This window comes from Pseudopodoces humilis, chromosome 1 (genome assembly GCF_049639895.1).
Source record: "Pseudopodoces humilis isolate 2021_Gansu_Grassland_sample_001 chromosome 1, ASM4963989v1, whole genome shotgun sequence".
In the NCBI taxonomy this organism is placed as follows: Eukaryota; Metazoa; Chordata; class Aves; order Passeriformes; family Paridae; genus Pseudopodoces; species Pseudopodoces humilis.
The window spans coordinates 107,201,607-107,227,724 of record NC_142200.1 but is presented as its reverse complement, the minus strand read 5'-3'; the positions used below and the strand labels follow the sequence as shown (position 1 = coordinate 107,227,724).

General features: G+C 40.7%; 1 protein-coding gene across 4 annotated transcripts in view; it reads left to right on the top strand.

Annotated features, from left to right (window-relative positions):
• Positions 1–24,653, top strand: part of ULK4 (unc-51 like kinase 4) — a 214,672-nt gene extending 190,019 nt beyond the window's left edge. For all 4 annotated transcript variants that reach the window (XM_088055074.1, XM_088055085.1, XM_088055082.1 and 1 more), the window contains 2 exons: positions 21,449–21,537; positions 24,434–24,653. In XM_088055074.1, coding sequence (XP_087911200.1) covers positions 21,449–21,537; positions 24,434–24,512 — 168 coding nt within the window. In that variant the 3' untranslated portion in view covers positions 24,513–24,653. The remainder of the gene's footprint in view (positions 1–21,448; positions 21,538–24,433) is intronic.
• The last annotated feature ends 1,465 nt before the right edge of the window (positions 24,654–26,118 follow it).

The following is a 26,118-nucleotide window of genomic DNA, read 5'->3' as shown; positions in this document are numbered from 1 at the left end:
TGGTTTTAAACCAATAACTGAGAAAATTACTTATTTCTTGCTGTGAGATATGGATTAGAACAAGAGCAAAACAGGCATAAAACTTAAAAGGAAAAAAAAAGAAAGTTTATTGACAAACTACAATAAGAACACCAGAATAAACTTCCAGAAAAACCTTTTCATCCCCTGTCTACCCACTATTCCCTTGTTCACATGACAAAAGAGACAAAAACTTTGGAACTTTGATGGTTAAAACAGTCCCAATTCTTGCTACAGTCTTTTCACCAGTCTTTATAGAGAAACAGAAGTTTCTTCCTGTTAATTTATGGAGTTTCTCACAAGAAAAACTATTTTTGTTATAGTTTTCCATTGCTCTAATGTTAGCTGCCCAGAGCTGCTGTTATTAGAGCCCACTCCTCCCATTTTCACATCACTCTCAAGTGTGTATGGGCCATGAGTCTAGGGATGGGATTTTTAAGGATAAGTTATTCAAAGGTAAAAAGTCTTCTTCATCTGTTTCTGTGAGCTTCAGTAGAAAACAGTTTTCTCATTGCCTCTCAAAGCTTCAAATCTTCCAGCACTTCACTGTACCATAATTACTCTACTTTTTTACTCAAAATTTACACTTTGAACACTCTATTCCTCCCTATTTACTGTCATGAATTAAAGGAGTGTTTTCAAGACCTTATTGTCCATTTCCACAGTTTTAACAGAAAGATATTTCAGCTTAATTAAAGCATCTTCTTAATTCTCTACCTTTTCTGAAGCTTCTTTTCTTTCCTGTCACTGGTAGTTTATAAAGTCTCTTTTCATGTTGATCACTCTCTTTCTCTGTCTGGATAAAAAGATTAATCCGCAAGTCTCATCTGGGAAATGAAAGAGTTAAAATCTTGCCCAGGCTGTTGTAGGTAGTTCTGTGGCCTCGGCCGGTGCAGGAGCTGGAGCCGTCTGCGATGGAAAGCTCCTCATGGCTGCTCTGGAGAGTGTAGGCGCCGCGCCCAGCCCGCTGCAGGTCCAGAGTCTCTCTCCTTCTTCACTCAGCAGTTTCTTTTCTGAATTTAGTTACAGCAAAAAAACCTGCAGCCGAGCCAGAGATCGGCTCGGCCCGGCCCGGCCGGAGCCCGGAGAAAACTTTTTCTGCAGGGCCTGCATCTCCCGGCCGGGAGACGCTGGGCCCAGCCCAGTCCCCGCCCGGCCGCATGGCCTGGGCAGGGAACGGGAGGCCTGGAGCTCTGCCGCCCTTCCCAGCCAGGAAACAAAGAGAACCAAGAGAGCTCTGGTTTTACACTTTAAGGTAGGGTTCACAAGTTGATCCCACTTTTCAATGGCCTAAACTGCTGTCAATTCTCAGCAATGACCGATAATTGGTCAGGAGAAAAGACTCCAGGCAGTTCCCAGCAACTTAAACTTTCTTAAAGGTAAAGTAACTCCATGACAGGTATGAAAGTCTTAATTAATCATAAGGCCTTCTGAATGTCCATGTTAACAGTGTTTTGGTTTTTTTTTGGTGGGGAGAGGTTTGAGGGGGTTTGGATTTGGTTTGGGGGTTTTCTTCCAAATCTGTAACTCATGAAAATAATTTTCAGCCATTTCAGACACACCACTAATCCACTAATGAATTTGGCATGTGATTTACATTTATGGACAGCTTTCCTTTCTAGGAAAAACATTTATTGATTTGAGCACATACTAGGTGCCTCAGGTAGTCCCTCTGTGATTTTGCAATTCTGAAACACTGGTTAAATATGAGCATAATTTTTAATTAGCTTTCCCCTGTGCTGAACTTTCTGCAGCCTGGTCTGTTCTCCATTACTTTGCTGGTCAGAAGTTGCTGACCTTTCGATTATGCTGCAAAATCCATCTGTTGCTGCAGGCTTCTGTAAAGAGAGATGTAAAGAAATATTATCTCCTGTCAGTCAGACATGTAAACAAACTTGAACACAGGCAGCAGCTCAGTTTCCAAGATCTGAGTTCATTCAAAATAAGGAGGGAGAGGAGAAGCTGTGAACCAGTGCTCCCTATCCACTGGAGAATCCTTTCTCAGCTGTTGTGCCCTACTAAAATGCCACTGTCCTATTTTCAAATCCCCTTGCTCTCCATGGGAGAAGCTGCTCTGTGGATAACCCTAACCACTAATTAAATCCTCTCCTGTGATCTAGGAAGACAAAGGTCATAACCTCCATTTGCTTATCTCTCTGTGCCCTCCCCAGTTGCCAGCTTCCAGCTTGTTCTTATGGCAGTCTCACCCAGGAGAGTTCCTTGTTAGCAATCTGATATTTGCATTTTTTGTTACATACCCATCAGCTGTCTATTTCCATACCCTAACCACTCTTTGACATTTTCCCTAATTTAGTGTTTTCTGTACCACAGCCTTTAAGACTGTCTAGAGAACTTACCCTCATTTTTTTCCCCCAATGTTGGTCGGTGATGACTTTGGTTAACTGATAAACTACAAGTTAGTGGCCCTAATGTTTTAAATGTCGTCATTCCAGTAACTTTTACTCATATAAATGCCACTGATGTGTCTGAAGTTTCTGAGTCAAATTTAAAGTGAGACTGACAAATAGTTCTCCTAATTACAGCGCAATGAAGTTCTTGCTCCTTCACTTGCATTACGTTAATTGTCAATGCCTTTTAATTATGCAAATTTTCCTCCAGTAATCTAGTAAGCACACTGTACTCAAAACTATTTTGGTTATGTTCTCAAATGTGTTTGCAACATTTTCTAATTTTAACTTCCTATATTTTATTATTCTCTCAACTCTAAACCCGTGGTTTCTGTTTCTCATTGAAAAGCTATCATATCCTAGCTTTACTGCACTGGCATGTCCTGGGGCAATAATATTATTTAATCTGTTGTCTTTATTAGAAGTTTTTATTTCATTTAAAAAATGAAGAAAGGTTCTGCTTTTCTTGGCTCTGAGCATCTATTCAGAGGACTTCCACAGTATTTACCCATAACAAAAATATCGTCTTCTCATAGTTTTGTGTACCTTAGTCCTTTCCACTGCTTTATTATACTTTCAAAAAATGCTTCCCAGTGGTGCTCACATTAAACAAGAGCAAATACACCCATCATTTGTTCTCAGAGTCAAAAGCTAGATATGATGTTATGGTATATTTGTGTCCTTGTCATATATATGCTACAAGTACATGGTAACAACACGCTCTTCAAAACCTTCTCTCATTTCTGTTTCCCTGAGCAAATTCAGAAATGGTACTATACAAGAAATGTCACTCTGAGAGTCAGTTTTGAGGAGAGTCCCTCTGGAGTATGAAATTTTTGGATGGAAATGTGATAAAGGATGGACACAATTAGAAGGTGTCTCATCTCCAGGAGCTTTATCCAGGAAATGTTTCAAGGGAAATTATAAGAAATAATTTCATGCTGATGAAATAGCCTTCCTTCATATGAGGTGTCCATCAGAGGACTTCCTATTGTCTGCAGTCTTCTGTCTTAGAATGTTTATGTCCGTAAATAATGAGGTGCTAAAAATAGCTTGTTGGAAATGCATGGTGGTAATTTAGATTATTGTTTGTGTTGTTCCACCATGTTGATTAGTATGTGTTATTTAGCAAATCAGACATCCAGGTTATACTCTGAGGTGTGTCCCTCTCAAAAACTTGTCTCATAAGAGACAAAGATGCAACTCTTCATTTTTAGGGGTAGTTCTCATTAATAGCTCAAATGTTCACCAAATGAACATACATCATCTGCAATGGAGGTAGTAATTCATCACTATTTACAAAGATTTTGAGAAATTACTGTAACTTTGCATAAGAATTCACTTCCTAGACTGACACATGAAGTATTCTTCTCAAGAAGAGGGAAAGTCTTGGACTTACACCAAAAAGATCACTTTTCAGACTTCTGATTTTTGCCTGTCACACAGTTTGATCATCTCAATCTAGTTCTTCAGTATATAGAATTGTCTAAAAAAATTTAAGGTGTTACAAAAAGATATTTTAGAACAATTTGACTAACTGAGTAATAACAAGTCAGCTAGTCCCAATGGTAATTGTCCAAGAAATTGTTGAGCCTGTGGTTCTGATGTGCCGCCTATCAGGTAAACCATTATCTAGACTAACATTTTTTAAAAGGCTCCAGGGATCATTGTGGCAATTAACTTTGTCTTCGGTAAGGCTGAACTATTAGGCATGATAATTGGGAAGGGATGAGTAAACAGAAAGATAAATACAGCCAATTACTTAAGATTCAATATAATGTCTGTGGAGAGAAGTCATATTTATCCAGTTCCTCCAAGTGAGTCAATAGTGTATGAAGAATTGTAACCTGTTTGATATAGTGGACTGGGAGTTTGAAAAAGGCGTTTCTTAAGGCTTCACAATAGAACTTTCAAAAGCAGCTCTGAGAAGCCATGAGACTGAGAAGTTTTTCTCACAGATTAATAGCGGCTTAAATGGTAGAAAATAAGAAATGGCTGGTATTGCACCATAAATGGAGGTTATTTCCATAAGCCTGCCAGGATCTTTGCTCTGCAATACATTCATAAATTACCTGAAAAAAGAGGTGTAGAATGATATGACAAAGATTTTTTTATGATACAGAATTATTCAAAACTAAGGCTGATGCTGAAGAGTTGCAGACAAATCAAAATATTGATTGAATGGGTGACAGAATTGCAGTAACATTCGGTAATGATAAATACTGGGTAATATATATAGAGAAAAATCCTCCTAACTCTTATACAGGCCTTGAGGCTTGCTGAAGATTGATTCAAGAAAAATGTCCATGAAGCCAGAAATGAGTAAGAAGCTCCCCTGTGGCTGGTCTGGCCCTTTTGTGGGCTGCTAACTGGTGCAATGGGCACAAGCCTAATTTTGGCTACAGTCAGCCTTTAGTCATTATTAAAATAGCCAGTCAGATGAGATAGGCTTTGTAGAGGCTTTTTGGAAGTTTGGGCTTGATAGGAAGATGTTTTCTTCATAGTGCAGGTGCTGGGATGTAGAGAAGATGTGTGCCATTCCTTGTGCTGCAGCAGCAGGAAGAGAGCCAGTTGGTGGGGGGCTCTGGCAAGTTGTTATCCAAGTACCTAAAGTTGTCATCCAGGAGCCTAAAGGCACTTGCCTTATCCATCCTTGAGTGATAGGACAGTGTAAAGTCTGGGTCCAGAAACACCACTGGGCAGAGGTACGTTGATCACACATCCAACTTCTTTGGGATGAGATTGAAACACGTGCGTACATCTAGTCCTTGAAAAAGGGTACCAGGAAGCTTGTTAGCAGCTTTCTGGCAGAGAATTACATTCTTCTGACAGACTCACAGGAAATGCAAGAACAAAGGGCTCTCTATGTACACCTTTTCTCTCTGGATCAAGTTCATTCTGGCTCTTGCCAAGCTTTGTGGGATTGACCACAAATGGAGACTCAGAAGAGCTGGAGCTGCAAGAGGAGGATTAGGCAGGGAAGATAACACTGAATGCTGATGTTTCAGTATCTAGGTGAAGACCTAATTGGAAGGAAGGGAATCTTTCCTTCCTCAGATGACATAAATCAGACCCAAGACCTTGATTTTATGGAAAGATTATAGCCAAGTACTTGTATCTTTAGAATGGATTTTTTTTTTCTGGCACCTTCTAAGGTGGTCTCTTCCTTCTCACCAACATTGTTCCAGAGGACCATAACCAGGGCCTTCTCAAGGACTCAAGAGTGCTGATGCTGGTGGTTGTTACCTTCATATATTACTATCTCTGCACATAGGTGATGAGTGCAGCAGTGACCTCCTCTGATGATGTGAAGGAACCTACCCCTGCCATGTATTAAGTTTGCTGATTTTGTCCCGTAGGACAAATTTCCAGCACCTGCTCATGGGTGTCTATGGAGGGATGGCAGGGAAAACTGGGTGTGGAATGATCAGGATACATAAGGCAGAGCACAAGGGGAAGAAAGTAGGAAAGGATTAGCAGAAGAGGAAATGGTATCTTCTCTCAAGATGTCCCTCTTTATCCCTGCTGAGGAGTGTTTCTTGTATTTGGTGGCTTTAGCCAGCTGTAAGACCTGCTGTAAGCAGCATCTGAGAACCTACTGGAGCTTTTTGATGACACTGTGGAAGGAACCATCTATGGATAGTCAGCAACTTCCATTATTTAAAAAGACCACATTCCCTCTTCCTGGTCCAAGGGACGCTCCCTAGATTTGTCCTGGGACCTAGCACAGGAAGAAGCTGTTTTCCCTGGTAAGACATGAACTTTGTAGAGGGATCATTTGAAAAACACAGCAAAGAACTTATGTAGTCTTTCCCATTCCATGTAATACCACCAGCACATGGCTGGGTCTTTCTCTGATAACTGGTGTGTTCCCCTTGTGCATGTGTGTGGTGAGGGAAGTTCTTGCAGGGAGAAGCACCTTGGATTATGGGGGGAAAAGAGCACTTTTGGAGAGGAAGGAAAGAGGGGAGAAGGCTGTATGAGTGGAACAGGTTCTGGTCATGTTGTATCAATTAATGTGTGCCCAACCCACTGATTCATATGCAGGTAAGATCAGTCCATCTGTTTGCTCAGGCTGTGGGCTTGGTTTGCACAGTAGCCATCTGAGATTGGTAGTCCTGTCATGTACCAAGAGCAAAGAACTTGAGGCCTAGGAGGTGGACTCTCAGTCTGACCCCGAAGTCAGCACAGAGAAAAGGTAATATGTCATACAGCTGATCTGTCACAAATCCCATTAGTAAATCAAGAATCACAGTAATAAGAGTTGCAAATAGTTCATAAGCTAAAGTATGTTCACACAAACAAAATGTCTGTAAAACAGCTATGACTAGTTAGTTAATTAAAATGATAGATTTACTGTAGTTTATGAGTGAAACTAGATTCTAAATTCACTGAATACATAAATGATTGGAAATGATTAATTGGCTTTTATTAAATGAGAGGGAGGACTAGAGAGTGCTATGTTCTGAGCAACTGACTTCTGATTATGACTGCTCCTGCAGAATAGCATTGTAGAAAGTCATCTGAGTCACTCATTAACATCTACCACTGCCCTTTCTGTAAATTATAAGTCATTAAAGCCCAATATAGCTACTCTGGAACTTAAATAATATTTTTTTTACCTTACTGAAATGTTTTATTTGATTTTACTGTAGTAGTCTTAGAGGTTTAAACTTAATTTGGGTAGGTTGGGGAAAGTACCTGATCCAGAAAGCCAAAGCCTTGTTTTATATTACTGTATTGAGGGATAAAAATTAATTTAAAGTGTTTCATTGTCAATTCACTTCTTGGTTTCACTGCAAAGAGTGATGGTTTTCCTGGCAGTTCCACATGTATTTTCTAAGAATAGAGTGAGAACATCATCTCATTTTTTACAGATCATCAGACATCCACCAGTTGGGGGAACTTTGTGTTGGGTTGAATTTAAATCAGCAGTTTAGATGTGAAAGACTCAACATCTCATTAGCAATCCCTTGATCCACCCAGTTCCCCTGGGTGCTGTTTTAGAATGATAATCCAAATCATTCTTTAAATCTTTATAAGCAATCAGTTTTAAGTGCAACTCTCAGAAGATAAGACTTCCTGCTAGTTAGTTTTACCAAAAAAAAATCCCAGAACACCCCAAACCAAAAAAAGCAACACAGGTGAGCTAGGGGCTTTGATCAGACAGGTATTCTTTTTAAGTCAGATTTAATCATATTAGATTTTGTTTCTACATGTCACTATGCTAGGGAATAATCCAAATATAGTATTAAAAAAAGAGTAAAGAGCTTCAAAATGAACCTCTTAGACAATTTAGATTGGCTTGAATGCTTGAAATAGTGCAATAAATCTATTCTTTAATGTACAAAATTATTTTTATTCTGATACAAAGGTAATTTTCAGGTACCTTAAACTTACCAAAAAAGGATCATAGACTTGGTTGAAGCAACTGTCCTTCAAAATCTCCTTTAAAATTCAAAAATCCTCTGACAAAACACTGAGACTTCCTTTAAAATCTTATTGTCACTCGTTTATGATAATAATTTCCTTAGTTGAGTGACACTCATGTTACTTGTTCTCTCTGTTATGTGGTCAGGGTCTTCGTGGGTCTTTGCTGAAAGCTGGATTTGCTGGTGTCAACAGGAATTGACTTTATTCCTCTTCCCAGAACAGTAATGAGATCATCACATCAGCTTGGTGTTGTGACGTGATTAAGTTTGCACTGTGACTCAGTTACCTTGTCCTGGAGGACAAAGTTGTAAAATTGGTGGGCATAGGAGCAAAAGGCAGGATCTTGTGGCAGGCATCCAGGTGCTTATTCTGCATCTGAAACCACTGTGTTTTTAAAAGAATACGGTATAAGAGTATGTAATGACTTCTTGTTTAACAAGCATCTCTGCCTGCATTTCTGTAACTGTTAATATTTAAATTATTGACCTAATCAGGTTAAGTGTAAGGGCTGCAACATCTAATTTTAAGGCACACCTTGTTAATGGTAATTGTGCAAGGGTGAATGCAAAACACTGGTGTAATTAGCTGCACATCAGCAAAAATGTCTGAGGAATTTTCACTTGAAACCTCTGAAAGAAAACAAATGGCTTTATGAAGTTAAGAATGCTTTATTTGTAACCTGTGCATATTTAGTATGAATACATTCATGCGATAATAGTGCTTTATGATTTTTTTCTTTTTCCATAGTCAAAGTCAGAATGAAAAGGAAAAATACCCAGTTCACAGCCTGATTAGATTTTGGCTGAAAGCTGGGTTGTGGGTAGCTGATTTTTACACAGTTTGATAGGCTTGTCTCTTCAGCTGAAGCCAAGACTACAGAAGTGACAGTGCTGTAAGCCAGGTGTGAGGTTCACTGCCTGAGCTGCATGGGCAAAGTTTGTGAGAATTGGTAGTGCTATCCATTCCTTGAGTACTATGTTCACCTATGAGATAAAAGCAAAAATATATAAAATAAGAAAATGTTTGCTCCTCTGCTTGTACTGAAACATATTTTGAGATAACAAAAGCTTTCTCCCTGAAAGACTTAATCATGTAATTCAAGATTGAAGTTTAACTTGTCTCAGCAAGCATTTCATGGCAAAATAAACACAGCATCACAAAGCTGGTTAACATTCAGCCACAGCTACTGGCCTCATATTTATTAATTTTTTTCCCTAGGACTTGCTCTGCATTTTTAGAGAAAAGTCACTTCCCTAATTTTTTCTCAGTAGACATTGACTTCTAGGCTGTTTGTTCAAGATAAGCATCAAAATGAGAATGCAAAGGTCAATCTGCTGCATTAGAGAGTTACAAAGAGAAATGGTCAGTTTGTCTTCCAGAGAATGCCCTCCAATCCAAATTAAATTACTTCCAATAGTATAAGGGTTTTCTTTGGAAATTCAGAGATTTTGTGTTTACAGGACTGACTCTGCCTTTGCTGTGTACTTTGCTGAAAGTTTTCTTCTCATCTTTCTACCTCTTTACCATTTAAAGACAAAGTCTGTGAGGTCATGCTTAAGGCTCTGAGATGGTGGCAGCGGTGGAGTTTGCCCTGTGTGGTCCGCCACTGCCTTGGCTTCACTGTCCTGCCTCTCTGCTGTCCCTACTCCACAGACCTGGAAACCCATCTCAGGCCAGCATTTGTGCAGTCACACCTTCATTGGCTGTTCCATCTAAATTTGGAACCAGAGCAAGTGAGATTAAAACAGGGATCTTATTCTCCCCCTCCTGCTTTTGGGACAGGAACCACTGGCAAAAAAAAAATAAAATAATAAATGGAACAGACAGTAGGAAAATGGGGTTTTTCTATTATTTTATTTTTTTTTACTTCAACAATTAAACCAAATAAAACCCCTTTGGACAACATAACTGATGACATAACTAATCTAAATTAAAATATGTTTTATAAAAATAAGGATGCATTAAAAAATAATCCATCATGGTGCCACCAAGGCAAAGGAGTTGAAGAAGTTTTTGCTTGCTCAGTTGGAAATGAATGCAACCTTTGCCGAGATAACAGAACCACCAGTATGGGCTCCTGCCATCTCTTACAGCACAGACTGAAACAGATCACTGTAAATCACCAACAGAGGTTCAAGCCAGCCCACTTAACACTACCATGTAGTGAAAGCACATATACATAGGTTTCACATTCTAGCTAAGTTGGCAATCTCTTGAACTGCTTTTGCTGAAGTGCTTGTGATTTCTTGACTCTTTACTTAATTGCATTATTTTAATTTAGCTTAAATTTGTTTAACTACACAATGGAGGAGATAAACTGGAGTATCTGTGGTAACAGTGCCAGACAGAGCTTTCTGTGTGGAGAACATGAACAATTTAAACAGATATTTTATAATTTCTACACTCATTTCTTGACACTGGTATATTCCTCCTTGCCTTGTCCCACTTTGGCAATCACAACTGGGCATTTGCATTGGGACAAAATTGTCCTTGCCATGGCTGCAGCCTGCACAGACAGCCAGTCTTACTCCCCTCATTCCATCTTCCGTCAAGTGTTATGCAGAATTGTCATGCATCACCCTTTTTCTTACACTGCCAGGGATGAGTTACCACCTGCTTGAGTTTTATCCTTAAATGAGTGTTGGTCTTCCCTGACCTCTGTAATTAAGAGTAAAGCATTATGTTGCCAGTCATGGCACTAGTTAGAGACATCATGTTGGACTCACGGCCTTTGTATCTTTTTTCTTCTATTGTTGATAGAAGACTGCCAGGTTAAAGATTGGGATCCTAACATAATAAGAGCACTTCATGCATTTGTGGAAATGGCAGCTGATAAGAAAAGATGAAGGTGACTGCACAGCATTCTGTTGAAAGAAAAGGGTGATTTATCTTCTCCTTGCAAGTTTGTGCTGGAAATCATTTAACCTTGTCTTAAAGCCCATTTGTTTTTGCAGTTGCAGCAAAGAAACTCCACAGTGTTTATATTCATCTGTATTTTGAAACCTAATTATAAAGGAAAATAGGATGGTATTATGTTGGAGGTATCTTCAAGAATTTCTCTTATGCACAGGAGCTAAAACTCAGCAAACTGAGAAAAGCTTAAGAAAGATCACCCAGGAACCTTTCCCTGCCAGTCCTTGATGAAAGTGACAGTCAGCCAAGTGTGAGTTGAGGCAGAGAAGAAAATTGATGTGAACTCATCAAATCAGTTGTTTCTTGATGTCACTAAAACAGCAGAGCTCATAAATGAAGAAGTGTGTGCAGTCCAAACACAACTTAATGAACAGGCAAGTGTTGACAGAACCCAAAACCGGAATGTATTGACAACTTGTGGTTATCTGCAGTGTGAGGTGCAGTGAGGGAGGATGACCTCTGAAGTAGCCGTGAATGCTTACTCACAACTTGGCCTACTGAACCATTCATTCCATGTTAAGTATTGTTATGTTTATTTGGAATAAGTAGTGTAAGTCTGTAAGTATATGTGTGTCTGTGTTAAGTGCACATTTGGACTGGCATTTTGGTTGATGGTTGTTTTCACAACTGACATTTTTCGGTCAATCTGCAACAGGTGCTCTTTAATGACACCGATAGGGATAGGAAAATCAAAAATAGGATCTGTTCCTAATTTTGGAGAGCACCAAGAATGAGAAGTCTTTATCCCAGTGGCTGGCATATTGCAGACTCAAGTTCCTGGGGGAAGGTACTTATCCATTTGTTTGGAACATATTTGCTTTCTGAGATAGCCCCCCAGAGATTATCACTGTGCTGCTATTTGGGTACTGGGAGGCCAGTATGGTTATGAATAGGTATAGGAGATGTCTAAAAAGCAATACTGCCATGGGCAGCAGTGAGAAATAGGCTGTTTTCACACAGCTGTTTGGCTTTGGGTTGTGTAGTGAAACTGGCAGTTCTGAAACCTGCAACCTGTTTATTCAACTCATTATTCAAGGCCAGTGTAATTCCCAATGACTACCACTGTTGTTTTCGTTATGGAGTCCTAATTCATTGTTTCTGTGGGCACAGAAGTATTGCTGGACTCATTTGGTGTTTCAGCACACTGTAATTTCACATCGTGCAATACTGTTGAGATTGCCAAGCTGTGTCATCTGTTGGGCTCATCACTATTACTTCCTTTTGACCTCCTCTGTGTAATTACACACGGATCACTGACTTGCTTCTGTAAAGATACATAAATACAACTGAACTTGTTAAATGAAAAACAGACTAAAATGATTCTCTCCAAGGTCAGTGAGAACCAATGAGGTAGCTGTTTGCTCTCTGCCAGACAGCCAGAGCCATCTGTCACATGACAATAAGCAAGCATCGATTTCAGAAGTGCATTTGTTTTTATGACAGTTTTTATAATTTTATGGAAATTGAACCATTATATAAAGCATAATTTTCCTCAGAAATTGGTGTTTTATGGACTTGTATCCCTGTTCAGTCATTTACATTCCTAGTTTCATTTTACATGAAGCATAAATACACTAATTCTTTTTTCCCCCAATAACAAAAATCTTCAGAGCATTTTTCTGGATTTTGGCAGGAGGAGGGGTGGTTTTGTTTTTCTCCTGTATATGCAAGACTAATCGTGTTTGGTACTTGAGGAAAACCTCAAGTTGTCTGAGTTTTATGTGCCCCTGGAAATCAAGTCTGTAGGGGCTACAAAGGAAGTAATGTTTGATGCTTTTATATTTAGTTCAAAATCATAGTTCAGAATTATTTTTCTGACAAGATTTTGCTACTCTTTTTATTCTTTACAAATGGATTTTTCATCATCTCTGTTAATTCTTAATTTAACTCATCATATTTCTGCTTTTCATGGAATAGTAAATCTAACTCATCAAGCCAAGTTGTAGAGATATGAAATTATTGGAGTCTTGTGTTCAAGTCCAGATTATGATAAGCACGAGCATGAGCCATCTAATTTAGTTTCATTGTCCATGGAAGTTGATCAATGCTATACAGAGGTTCTGCTCAGGGAAAGCTAGGGATTTTGCATACTAGATCAGACTTTAATTGCACAGACAACTTGGACAGCACTGTTCACACCACTCTGCCTTCATCAAGGCATAGAAGTCTCTTATCTTTATGTGGAGCATTTTAAAGCGGGACAAAGAACAATGTCAGGCTGTAGGCTACAAAATATGTAGCCATTTTTTGGAGGCTGTATGCATTAAACTTAAAATTCCTCAGTTAACTGAGACTTTTTGGCTATTCCTAGGGGTTTGTCCATTTCACCTGAGCATCACTGCATGGCTGTTCAAGGGTTTGTGCCCTTAGACATAACAGCATTTATTAAATTGGTAATTGCTTGGCTGCTTGCATACTTCTCCTGCATGGCAATTGCCATTTAAAGGTGAGCACTTTCCAATATCTTCTGGGTGTCACTGGCTCCCCTAAGAGTGAGAAGATGAGTTATTTGTGCTAATGATTCTTACCCTTACAAGTGTGTAAATGCTTAAAATTATTTGAATTGTCAAATCATATGTAGTGGGCTGACTTTGGTTGGATGCCATGTGCCCACCATGCTGCTTTATCACTCCCCAGCTGGACAGGGGAGAGAAAATAAGATGGAAAACTAGTCATAGTTTGAGATAAGGCTGTTCACTCAAGCAAAAGTGAAGGTTTGCATGAACATGAATGTGTGAGTGAAAGATCTTGATTTAGCTGTACTAGATGAACATGAAAAGATTGTACGTGAAAGTAAAGAAGGTCATCTCTAACCTATGGAGCATGTCAATGAAAGTTTGATATAACTCCAAAGAAATCTTTGCAGTTAGACTGTTTTTGTGATTTTACAGGGAAACATAAGGGTTGACAGATGTTGAAATTTAGGGATCTTATTCACAGATTGAATTATTAGGCCATAAAAGACAGTGTCACTGCAAAAAGAGTTACGGGAATCAACATTTAAGAAGTACTGGGAGTTACTTGTCAGAAGATATTTTAGGAGAAAATCTGATTAGAGAAAGACTATGAAGGATATTTGAACATGAGAGATTCAGAGAATGATGAACTTTAGGGGAAATCTAGATGTGCAGTGGATTTGTGTGTTGTTTTAGTGTTTGTTCATAACTATTTTTAGTTTGCTTTGCTCCACGACAACCGGGAGCCTCTGTAACAACTCCTAAAGGAACATAAATGTAGGATCTGAACTGTGGTAATAAAAAATTCTTCCAGTGGATTTCCCTGTTTCTTTTTAAGGAGGACATTACAGGAGACTACCAGGGTGAGGTGTACCTGGGAGGTTGTGGTCTCACCAGTTCCTGCAGGGTGAGGACAGGCAGCTGCTTGGAAGCTGCAGGAAGGGGGATCAAGGGCTTGCAAGTTTTGTGTAAGTTCAGGATGTGGCTCAGTTCGGCTAAAGCTGATATTTGAGGCCAGCTGGGATCATTGCTTGGACAGAGCGAAACTGGTCTGAAGTAGTAACCCAGGGAGTCATTGGCATGCAGGTGACAGATGAACCTCTGTTTGCAGATGAGATCACCAGCAACGGGCTGGCAAGTGCTTATTTCCAATGTCATATAGATGTTTGGCTGGCTTCTGAGCATGCATAACTTGTCAACACTGCAGCCCTGTGTGGAAGTCTCCTATAGCACCTTTGAGCCATGTTTTGCCACATAGAATTGCAGTTTACTTTTGCTAATAAAGCTGTTGTGCTCAGCTGGTTGTTTATGGATGTAAAGAGGCTGCCCTATCCAGTTCTGTTAAGTCAAATATTTTAAACTCACTTATTAAAGAGGGTGGATATAATGCAATAATGGATATTTTCTGGATTATGGAGACATTTCTGAAAGTGAGTTCAGGACACCACTTGCGATAAAACCAAACTTTAAAAATCAAACAAGACAGAGAGTACCTTCTGTTCAATAATTACCCTGCAGTTTTACAAATCTTCTCTTATGTTCAGGCAATGCCCCTTAGAGTTGGTAACTTTACAATTTTACAACAATCACAGACAATGCCTCTGTGAGCAAAATGCCTTCCCTGCTGAAGGGCAGAGAATAGTCTCAAAGTGAATAGGTGTCAAGAAACATCCAAAATCAATTAACAATTATCTGTCATGCAGGAGACATGCCTTGACTGTCTGTGAATAGTCCTCGAGCCAGTGTGGTGCTCAGACTGCTGGGAAACTGGGATGATTCCAAGTTACCCGTAGGAATGGCTTTGAACTTAGAATAAACCTACACACACACACACGAATTAGAAGAAAACAAAACACTTCGAATGAAATCTTGGCCTTATCAAAATCAAAAGGTGTTTGTTGACTTCAGTGGAACAAGAATTTTATCCATAAACAGAAAAGATTCTTGAACTCTAAAATCAGAGCTAAGCTGTCTGATGTAGTGTGGGGTTAGGTTTTTTTGGTCACAGATACCTGCTTGTTTTCACATGTATTTGCAGGATCTGAAGGCCACAAAGTCTTTGTAATTGTGTGTCTGCAATCCCTGACTGCAATATGCTTGCCAAAGCACACCTGGAACACTCATGCTTTTGTAAGTTTCATTTCTTGTTTTTATGGTCCAGCAGCATTGCTCAGGCCTGTTCAAATGACTTGGCAATTAGTAACATAAATATAACTTGTCCAACTTGATTTGTTCTTCCCACACACACATTCTATGCCTCTCTCCAGCTGTAACCATGTATAGAGAGAAGAGTAGCAAGGAAGCAATGCCATGAAGATTTTTACCCTTTTAGAATTAGGTCTCCTACACTATGAAGAGCAAAAATAACTTGTGGCTATCCTAGTGAGAGTATGATGGCCCTGTAAGCACACTGCCCTTGGATGTTCCAGCACAGCCTGGCAAGAGTTACCATTAATTCTCATTAAACAACCTGTAAATTGGCTGCACCATAGTGCTTAAGAGGGTCCTATCCCACAGACCTGCTGAGAGCATGTGTAACTAATGTCAGAATAAATGCCTCACAAAAGAGCACTGTGTATATCTGGGAATTTTGTTGCTGGTTTTAGTTGTTTGACTTTTGTATTTTAGAAAATTGCTGCCACAGATGTAAAATTGCCCTAATAGCTAGAGTGCTTCCCTGGTTAATGGGAGTTCATGTTTAACTTCTCCAACCTGAAGAGCCATGCTGCCAATTGCCTCCCTGCCAAGTCCTTGTGTTATTCACACCCTGTGTGGGAACCATCCAAACCTCCCTGCCTCTCCCCATCCAGTGGAAACCCTGCTGTAGCACCAAAACATGACCCTCACTTGCCCAGAAAAGGGGAGAAGACTACAGAGAGCCTGGGAGCCCATAGCCTGCTGTGGGAGCACTGAGAAAAAGCACTGTGGTCTGTGCTGTCTGGACTGTGAGCTTTCACTGGCTGTGTTAGCAACCCCAGCTCCAGAGAGGAGAGTAAATTTGGGTCACTTCATTCTCAACAGGTTTCCATGCCCTTTAGCAACAGCACTCCCCATGCACTGTGCAGGTGTCTTGGTCCCTGCTTGGAACTCCTCTTTGGGGGATGATAATTAAATATCATCATCACAGCCTCTACTTTATAGAGTCTAAATGTTTTATTGGGTCTGGCACTTTGGTACACAAAGGCAGGGCTATGTAAATTTGTAAGGGTGTGCAGGCCTGCAGAAGTGAGAGATCCACCTGATCCATCACAGGCAATGATGAGTTCATTTATTGTAATTCCTCTGGGCACTGCCAGCTTAGTCTATATGTTTGGAGAGCAATTTATAATGAAATAAATGCTTATATTTAATAAGTCCATAGCCAATGGATCTGCTGGTTTTAGTTCACCTGCATGAGTTCCTGGTTGCAGTATTTGCTTGGTTATTGTGCTCCTCCGTTCAGAAGGAATGGCTGCATATTTCTGGCCATGTCATCGTGAGTTGCGAATGACAAACCAAGTGACATGATTTATTTGATTACTGCAGTGCTTGTGAGGAGTTCAGCATTGACAGCCTGGGAGGAAAAGAACCATTAAATGCCCTGGGATAGGCATAAGATGGGTCACAACACTAGAAGGTTTTCCCCTCCAGCCCAGACATTGTGCCTCATTTCTGAAGTTACTATCCCATTGACTTATTTGCCAGGCTGTCACATCAGCTATAGCAATGTTTTTAACACCGCTATATTTCTTGACATTTGTTCCTTAAAAAATGGGAATAAGGTCACACTAAGCAGCTGTGAATAGCCATCAACTTTCAGTCACCACCAGCCTGGATGACATTTGAAACAGTAGCTTTGGTTGGGGATGAAAGGCTCTGTGTCCTACTGACAGTGCCTTCAGACAGTCAAAGATGGAAGTAGGAATGAGAAGTCTGAGATGCATATTTAAAATTTCAGGAACAGCACGTACTATGAAGACATTATTTGAAAGAGCATCTAGAGAGCAATAGGAGTATTCTCAATTATTTAATGTTTTTTAGTCTGGAAACTTAATTATTAGTATTATATTTCATGTCCTACATAGGATTTCAGTTAGTCCATAGGAAAAATGTACTGCTGATTGTTTTTACTGCAGAATTAGCTGAAGGTACAAGTTCTATTCCCAGAAAAACTTCCAACAAGTGGTAAGTGATACTTTATTCATAGCACATGTCAATATTCAGGTGATGCTGACATTGGACTTGTGAGTATCTGGTAGTTCTGATAAATCAACCCACAGCAGCTTCTGCCTTACCATGTGGCTGCTCAGCCTGTGCCAGTAAAGCTGGGCAAGAACTGAATATCTATAATTAGCTTAATTATATTAAATTTTGATGAAAATGTAAGGAAGCATTGCTTTATGAGGTTAAAATATGTGTGTTTGGGAAAGAGAAAGAAACAGTTTGTGAGAAAGAGGTACATTTTGAAGTGTCTTGCTGGTATCTGTGTATACAGGCAAGGTAGTAGCTTATTGAAAAGCATCTGCTGAGAATGCAAATGGTGAACATCACCAGCAGTTGTTTATTTGAGAAGATGATACTTAAAGCTGACTATGCTCCCAAGACATTTCTTCAACCAAGAAATAGCTTCAAATAAAAAGTGCCTTATTTTTGCATTATTTCCCAGTCTGCTTCACAGACATCATGGTTCACTTGAACCCTCAATAAAGAAGGATTTCTTTCTCTTAAACATGCTGAGAGAGTAGTTTACTGCCTAGGTCATTTCTCTCCTTGTAAATTTAAAAATGTGACTTACGACTAATCAGAGAAAGCAGTTCAGCATAATGAAACAAACCTTAACAGAAGTAATTTGCCCTTAAGTTTCTACGCTTTCTTGAAATTTGAATTGCAAAAATCCCTTCTTAGAGTAAGAATGCAAAACTCCTTAGTTTATTAGTAAAGTAGATATACCAGTGGAAATGTTTTATATTATAACTTTTCCTGCACTCATCTTTAGCAGCACCATAATATCTGAATAGTTTTCTTGAATTTTTGGAAATACTGATCATTACATATCAACCATGGTATTCCTTATGGCTCATTCTTATTTAACAGGATTGAGGAGACGAGAGGAAAGCTGCTGAATGGTTGTGGGCTTAATAAAGAAAAGTAATTTTGAAATTCTTGTTAAATTGCAGTGAGTGTACCACTAAACTGAGATTTAATTAAATTTTTAATTAAAGAAATAACTATTGATTATGTAATTGAATCTGTGTTGCAGCCAGCCCTAACAAACAGCAATATTACAAGAGATCATTAAGCTAGTTGTTAAAATTCCAAATGAATGAGAACTACAGCTGGTGTGGATAAAAGCCACAGCAATGGTGGGTAGAAGAGGAAGATAACAAAGTGAAAAATACATTAATTTCTCAAATTTTGCTGAATGGTGGCTTTATGTCCTGTCATCATTTATTATAATCTATGGAACAAAAGGAAGATGAAACTGGAACCATTTTTAAATAAGAAACATGAATAAAGTTTCATCTTGAAAGTGAACAATGATTCAGATAATATTTCTCATGAGCTCCTGTGAAGCAGGATGTAATCTGTCGTGTGCAAGAGACCTTCAAATTGCTCAGGCAGCAATCAGATTTACTCAGACTGAGATAAAGAGCAAATAAGAGCCAGTGATCAGAGCATGGAAGTGATGACAAAAACCATAGGCAGCTGTGGCTGAGCTGACACCTGGGTGCTGGGAGCTCACCTTGTATTCAGCCTGTAGTTTTCCTGCTAGCATAGAGTTGGTCCCTTCCTAGGCCCATGGAGTGGGTGCCTGCTGGTGGATAGGAAGCTTTTTTCTGGACACTGATGATGAAGAGCTGGTATGGAAGCCCCATCTGCCCTCATAAATCTCTGCAACCCTGTTTGGTTTGGGCGAGTTCTCTGGGGACATAGGTGCCACTGCCAGCTAGACAGGTTGTTTCTTCACCAACATCCCTTGGCTTGGATGAAAATGGTAGTTGGCACTTTCAAGAAAATGTGTTCTAAATTTGTGTAATACTTAATTTAAATGGACTGGAGGCAGCTCATGTTGATCCTTTCCCTCCTTGTGCTACCACGTTTACTCCTGAAAGGTTCTTATTGAAGCATTTTGGTAACCCTGGGAGTAGCCCCTGTGGATGGATACCATGGGAGCCCATTGCTTGTGGATGAAAGCTGCTCTGCACATTGAAGTCTAACAGGGAGGTGATGAGAAAATCTCATGGGTATTTCTGTTTCAGTCTTTTCCAATTTCTGTGCATATAAAGCCATTTTAATCTTTTCTATTCAAATGCATTGTATGCACAGAAATGTGTTCTTAATAGTGACTCAAGGCATGCTGCAGCATGGGCAGGCTTATAGTCAGACCCCATGACTCAGTTGGACTAAGTTATTGTTTGAAAGAGATCATTTTCGAATTAAACCTTTTTATTTGTACCAGATTTTATAGTTGAGTGTATTTTTAATGTTCTTTGTATGATGCCATTGGCTATTTTGTGAGGGTTTGTGAGGGTACAAATGTCAGCACCCAAAAGTTAGGATATAGTAGAATGAGAAATATCTGTAACCTTTGTTGGACCTGGTAGTTTTATGGAGCAAGATTCAGTCCTAGTGAACCTTCCCTATGAGCTCTTGGCTATTTAAAGTGTGCAGATTGAATAAGGGGCATGAATGTGGAAAGTGCAAGGAATGTGGCAGTGGCTGGTAAGCAGGAATTGCAGGGAAATGTTTGGTAGACGTATGACCGCTTTTTAGGAACAGAAAACAATGTCTTGCAGTGAAAATACTTTTCTCCCTGTATTGCTCCTATTATACCTTGTGGTGTTCTTACATTCAGAACCCAGATTACAAAACATTCTCTGTGTCTATCAGGTAACAAATAGAGAAGACTGGCTTTTTGAAATATAAAGTGACAGATATAAACCTCAAGAGAGTAAAAAGGTTTAACCATCTGTAATCAGGATTTACCAATGTTTTGTGCTTAGGTAATGGCGTCACTGGGTTTTTTCCAAGATGCAGGATATGTTTTGGTTTACTTCAGGCAGGTCCCTGTTCCCTCTAAGGGCTAAACTACAGGATGCTACAATTATAGATGTAGTGACACTGTTGCAGAATCACTGCTGATAAATTATGGTGGGATGGCAGCTGTAAATACAGCTTCTGTGTGATTTAAGAGGGAGACATGAAGGCGTGTTGCCCAGATGCTTGATCAATGGTAAATAGAGCTAGCCACTGCATGCTAAAGCTTACAAGTCCTTGCCAGATTTTGGGATTAGAAGTCCTTATTTCAAGCACTAACTCCTCCGGTATCAAAATAATCAGCTGGTCTGGTCCTCCCCTTTCCTTTCTCTTCAGCCAAGATTTATTTACCTTTGCAAGCAGGAACTGACATGCAAACCAGTTTTTTTTGGTAATTCTTTTGAGATACAAGAGCTTTTCAGCAAGCTGCCAAGTATTCAGTGTCAGTTCAAGCTACAGTGCATGAAGCTTCATGTTGTGACCTTCCTGTTCACCTGCTTAACCATCGGGAAATGTGTGGCCTTCTGGAGCTGTGTAGTTGTGCTACTTAAAGCTGGAGAAACAATAAACCAGTCATTGTGGATTCATGTAATAAACCACACCAGCAGAAAAATCATCTATAATCAGGATTCATTTGACACAAAAGGGCAAATAGCTTTGGTCACTCAGCCCCCTGCTCTGTAGGTGACAGTCCAGTGCAGGTAACACTCCTAATGACTGAGGAGGGACAAGAAAAATTTTCATAAGCAGTTGCCAACTTTGCAGTGATTTTGACCTGATTTCTCTTAGAGAAACCCCACATGTCCTAATGTGAAGGCTGGTAGAAGCTTGGTTACTTTTTCCCTGGAGTGAGAAATGAAAATAACTGTCTCCCCAAGATATCCCTGGGATTCAGATTAAATGGGGCTTGTATTTGCATTGCTACTAAGGATGAAATCAGGATTGGCAGACTGTGATATATGAATTTGCACACATACAGGGACTCAGAACGTGGGTGAATATTGTTAGCTAAGCCAAGACATTTTAGATGGTCTCTTCCTAAAATTCAGTAAAAGGGACTTTCTTATGGGTCTCTTCAATGTCACATTCCATTTACAGTTGTGATAAATGCTGTAACTTGTTTCCTTCTTTCTTATCCCACAAAAATGACAGAGAAGAATCTTTTGCTAAGCTTTTCATAAAGGTTCTTTCTTTTTGTTCCAGATAACTTCAAACAAGAAGCACTCAGAGAGCCTGAAGAATGATGGTGATGCTCTTATCCAGGCTCTAGAGAGCCTGACCGAAACTGCCAGGTGAGTTCCCTCAGGCTTTCAGGAATTTCCAGGGCTGAGAGCGCTTGCCTTCTCTTTTGTCTGCAATGGTCTTCTGTAACTCTGTGTAGTAAGAGCTTCTCAGGTTTCTGTCCCTGGCCCCCCTCCCTGCACTGCTGTCCTCCAAAGTCCTCTCTGTCAGAGCCTGCGGCACACTTTGATCCCCAGCTGCTGCACAGTCTGGCTCTGTGCATGTGTCGATTCTGTGGATTTTTTATTTTATTTTTTTTTTTTAAATATTATTTTATTCCAAACCTTGGTCTCTCTATCAGGGGTTTTTGGCAGAGGGGTTTTTAACCCGTGTTAAGGTAGCTGTGGTTGATGCACTTGCAAGCTGATTCCTTTCAAATGTTCTGCTGAAGAACAGAACTACTTTTGTTCAAGAATACCTGTGGCTTCTGCAGGAGGCACGAGACTTAGGGGAATGGCATGACCTTCTCTGCAAGAATAGAGGTGCTAGTCCCAACAAAGCCGCCAAAGCTTAGCTCATCTCCTATAGACTTTTCCTTATCTAATCCCCCTTGGACATATGAATGAGTGAATGAATGAATGTCTGTTCTCTGCCTCTCCAAACAAATTTTATGCTTCTGCTGCAGGCTGTTTGGCTTCATTTCACTCCTGGTTGAACTAAAATTCATAGAGAAATTGTAGTTCCGAGGTCAGTTTTTGAAACACTAAGATAATCTTTTCAGTGCTCTTTGTCCTCCCAGGTGCAGGCTTTTGGGAAGACTCAATGTTATGGCAGAGTATACTGTGTGTTGGAAGGAAGGAGGGGTGTGGGCAGACATGAAGAGGAAATGTTGGGATGTGGCAAGTATAAGGAGATGCACACTGAGGACTAACCAAACCTGTTGAGAGCAGTCAGCATCCCTCTCGCACACTCAGCTGCTGACTCACAGGGTTTTGTATGACGCATTAAATTGTCTCACTAAAATAAAATGTCAGCTCTCCCCAAGGGAGACCACGGGCACCACCACTGAAAATGAGAGCGGGGGAAGAGGGGGTTTTCCTCTGTTAGAAACAACTTTCACTCTGATTGTTGCATTTCAGCATTAGATGCACCAGACAGCCCAGTCATTGTCTTTGAGTTCTGCTTTTCTGGCTTCCTCAGTAGTCTGTTACTGTCTGTACATTTCTGTGTGCAGAAAAGCACATGCTACAGAGCCCAAATAAACAGCTCTCACTCTAATTCAACACAAGATGCTCAGTAGATCAATTTCCAGCTGATGCCATTGAGGACTGTTCTGATACATTAAGGTGAGCCAGGTTCCTCTGCTGTGCTGAGCTCCTGCACTGTAACAGCAACAAGGGAGCCCCTGAGAACTCGTGGATTTCATTTCCCCTCCTCCCCTTCTTTAGGGAACATATGTCCCTATCCATTTGCCTCCAGAGGAGACTCAGAGAGATTCAGCCTGGTTCTTGGAGCTGTAGTGGATTCAGACATGCATAAATTGGCAACAGGCAGACAGAGGAAGCCTGAAGTTAGGAAGCTTTATAGATTTAGCTGAATGGACATCTGTTTATGGAAGGTAGAGATATTCTGCCTTCTCCTCAGAGTTCCTTATGTGGCATTTTTCCCAAAATATTCCCTGTGACCTGATAAACTTGGTCTCCTCACCTGCACTTTGAACCTGGTTAAGGAGCCTCTCTGTATCTCCTGCAGAACTGGAAATGTTTTAGAGGCAGCTACAGCTGATATCCTGGATCTAAGCCATTCTCGGGGTAGTCTAAACTCCCAGGTCCTGCCACCCACATATTACCACTGGTTTGAATTGCTTGAGGAGTGTTTTTGCTTTGCTCATTTCTTACAGACGGGTTTCTAATCTCTCCCTCTTCCTGTGTGTCAGAAGGGGGATTCCAGCCAAGCAGTCACGTGCCAAGAGAAGGGCACTGGCTGGATTGAAAGCTGCTTTCCAGTGCTCCCCTGCCACCATGTAGCAGCCATGCATGGCCAGGCTCTCTCAGTGATGCTTCCTGAGCTAGTTGGAACAGGCAGATTTAAGCATTACATGACCAACCCATTTTGCTTAGTAAAATTGTACCTGGAATCAAATCCATGCTTTAAAATGTGGGATCATGGACATTTATTTTTCAGTGAAGGAAGTTGCTAAGATGAATTTGCTTCAGATAACTGAATTTTCTGATTTAAACTGCTGCTTATTAAGACATTGGCTTATGTATTTTGAACTGATCATTTGGATTTTCTGGTTAGCTCTGTATTCCCAAAGTGTGTAGTACCAGTAGGTATTGTCATTGGCAGCAATCAAGGAAGTTGCAGATAGATCTGCTTAGTCTTTTCTAAGCTATAGATGAGGGATGTGAGTTCACAAAAAAACAAGAAAGACTTGATTCTGTGGATTCAGAGTAGTGTTACAGCCTCTGTTCCAATGCTAGAAAAAAAAAAAACATGCTTCCAGAAATAAAATTTAGGCAAAAGATATATATAATAAAACCTTAGGTGAGGAAGTAAAGGGCCCCAGCCTCCTTGCAGGAGGTGAGCAACCCCTGGAGTGGGAGTGCCTGCTTGGGCCGAGTGGTGCTTTTTGTGTGTGTGTGAAAATACATCCTTCTGTCAAGCTGGAAGTGTGTGTGTGAGGAGTCATGGGGTATATGATAAATTCTACCTGCTTTTTTTTACAGGGGATATTGAGTGAGGTAGCAGTTACTAGGAGTTTGAGCTGAAATTCATTTCTACACAAGATTTGCTACAGAGCAGAATCACTGGTTACATGTTACTGCTTAACAGAAAGCCCTTAGAGAGTGCAGTTAATGGCTACTCAGAATTTTCCAGTGTAGATAAAGGCAAATGTGGAATTTGAACAAAACATTTTTTTGCTCCTGAGGATATCTAATAAATGTTACTGGTTTTAATTCCTAGCTCTCACGCTGACATTGCTTCCTTGGCATCTGAAATTCTGAGAACGGTGGGACGTGAAAATATCAAGACTCCCAAGTGAACCATTTTTGACCAGCCTTCTGAAATGTGCAGGTAGTGTACCCTGCTCAGCACTTTAGTCCTGCAGGAACACCTTCAGATGAGCTGAGCAGGTGTAACTCATTTAGCAATCTGAACTGCAGCATATGCAGAATTTGGGCTGGCTCAGGAAGGGAGGGAAGCTGGTTCAGGGGCGGGGGGGGTAGTGGTTTGTTTTTTAAACCCCTGTGAGGATGAAATCTTGGATCCTATTTTGCCTTGCTGGCATTACATGATGTAGCTCAAGTATTTGATAGTTTGAAAGTGTAAATTAAATAAATAATAGAGTTACTTGGCAATATAAAGTGTTTCACTATTTCAAGCTGCATTTAGAAATGCTCATTTATCTTTTGGACCAGGCGATTACCTCAGTTGTTCATCTTAAGGGGTCACCTCATACTTGTGACTGGCACTAGAACATCAAGACAGACAATATTGTTCACCTCAAGCAACCAGTACCAACCACTGTGATCACACAGGGGACGTGTGTGGCATGCAAGGATGGTAGATGTTACCCAGGTTTCTACTCAGCAGCGTTTTGTGTGCCCCTCTTTGCATAGCACTGCACAGCTTAAGCTACACGGGTGTTGTTCTCAGCTGCCAACGCTCCTGACTGCAGTTCTTTGAGAACAGGTGTGATGGTGACTCTGGCAGTTTGTCAAACCCCCAGTAAAAGCTGGTACCCTAGAAAAGATCCTTTAGAGCTTGCAGATCCCACAGTGTGTGAAGTTAAATTCTTTTCCACATGTGCTGTGGTTGATGTCTGTCAGTCTGTCAGTGCACCCACCAAGCATAGGTGCCTGTGAGAGCTGCTGCTACACCCCTTTTCTTGGACAGCCCCGTTACCCAGAGTATGTGCATACAAGCAAACAGCCCCAGGTAAACAGATTTCACCTTTTGTGTCTTACAGGAATTGTTTTCTTACATTACTTCAAATACCATTATCTTTCATAGCTTGACAGCTGGAGTTATTAGCAACAGGGAAAAGTTAAGTGCTGGCTATTATTTGGTGTAGTTTTACAGTAAAAGGCAAGTAGCCAAGTGTGGCTGAGAGGAACAAAGTTGAATTCCTGGTGTGAGCCCTCTCCCTCTGCAGCAGAAGGGGAAGCTGGCTGGTGTGGCTCCCTTCAGCTTTCAGCATCTTGAGCGAGGAGCCTCTGTAGCCAAGGCCTGCTCTGATCTCCTGCTGGCAAACTGCTGCCTGCACTGGAAGTGCCTGGGAGTGCTGTTCCCACAGAGCTGGTGACAGCTGCACGGTGCACATGTGCAGCCTGAGCCAGCAGTCTCAGAACCACTTTGGCCCCTTGCAGTCACACGGGTGCTGCCGCAAGGGAAGCCAGTTACACACAGGTTTCGTCTCACACGGCAGCTGAACACTGAGGACACCTAAAAAAGGCTCTGACCCAGCTGAGAGCTTGTGGGCAAGGGCTCTTTCACTGACCCTTATTGTTGGGCACCTCTGAGGGGAACGGAGGCAAGAGGCTGCTCGCCCTTTGTGAAGCCCAGGGAGATGTGGGGCTGGCAGACCTAGCACAAAGTGGAGCTGCCTCACATCTGGCCATGCTGAGGAACCTGCCAACGCAAAGCAG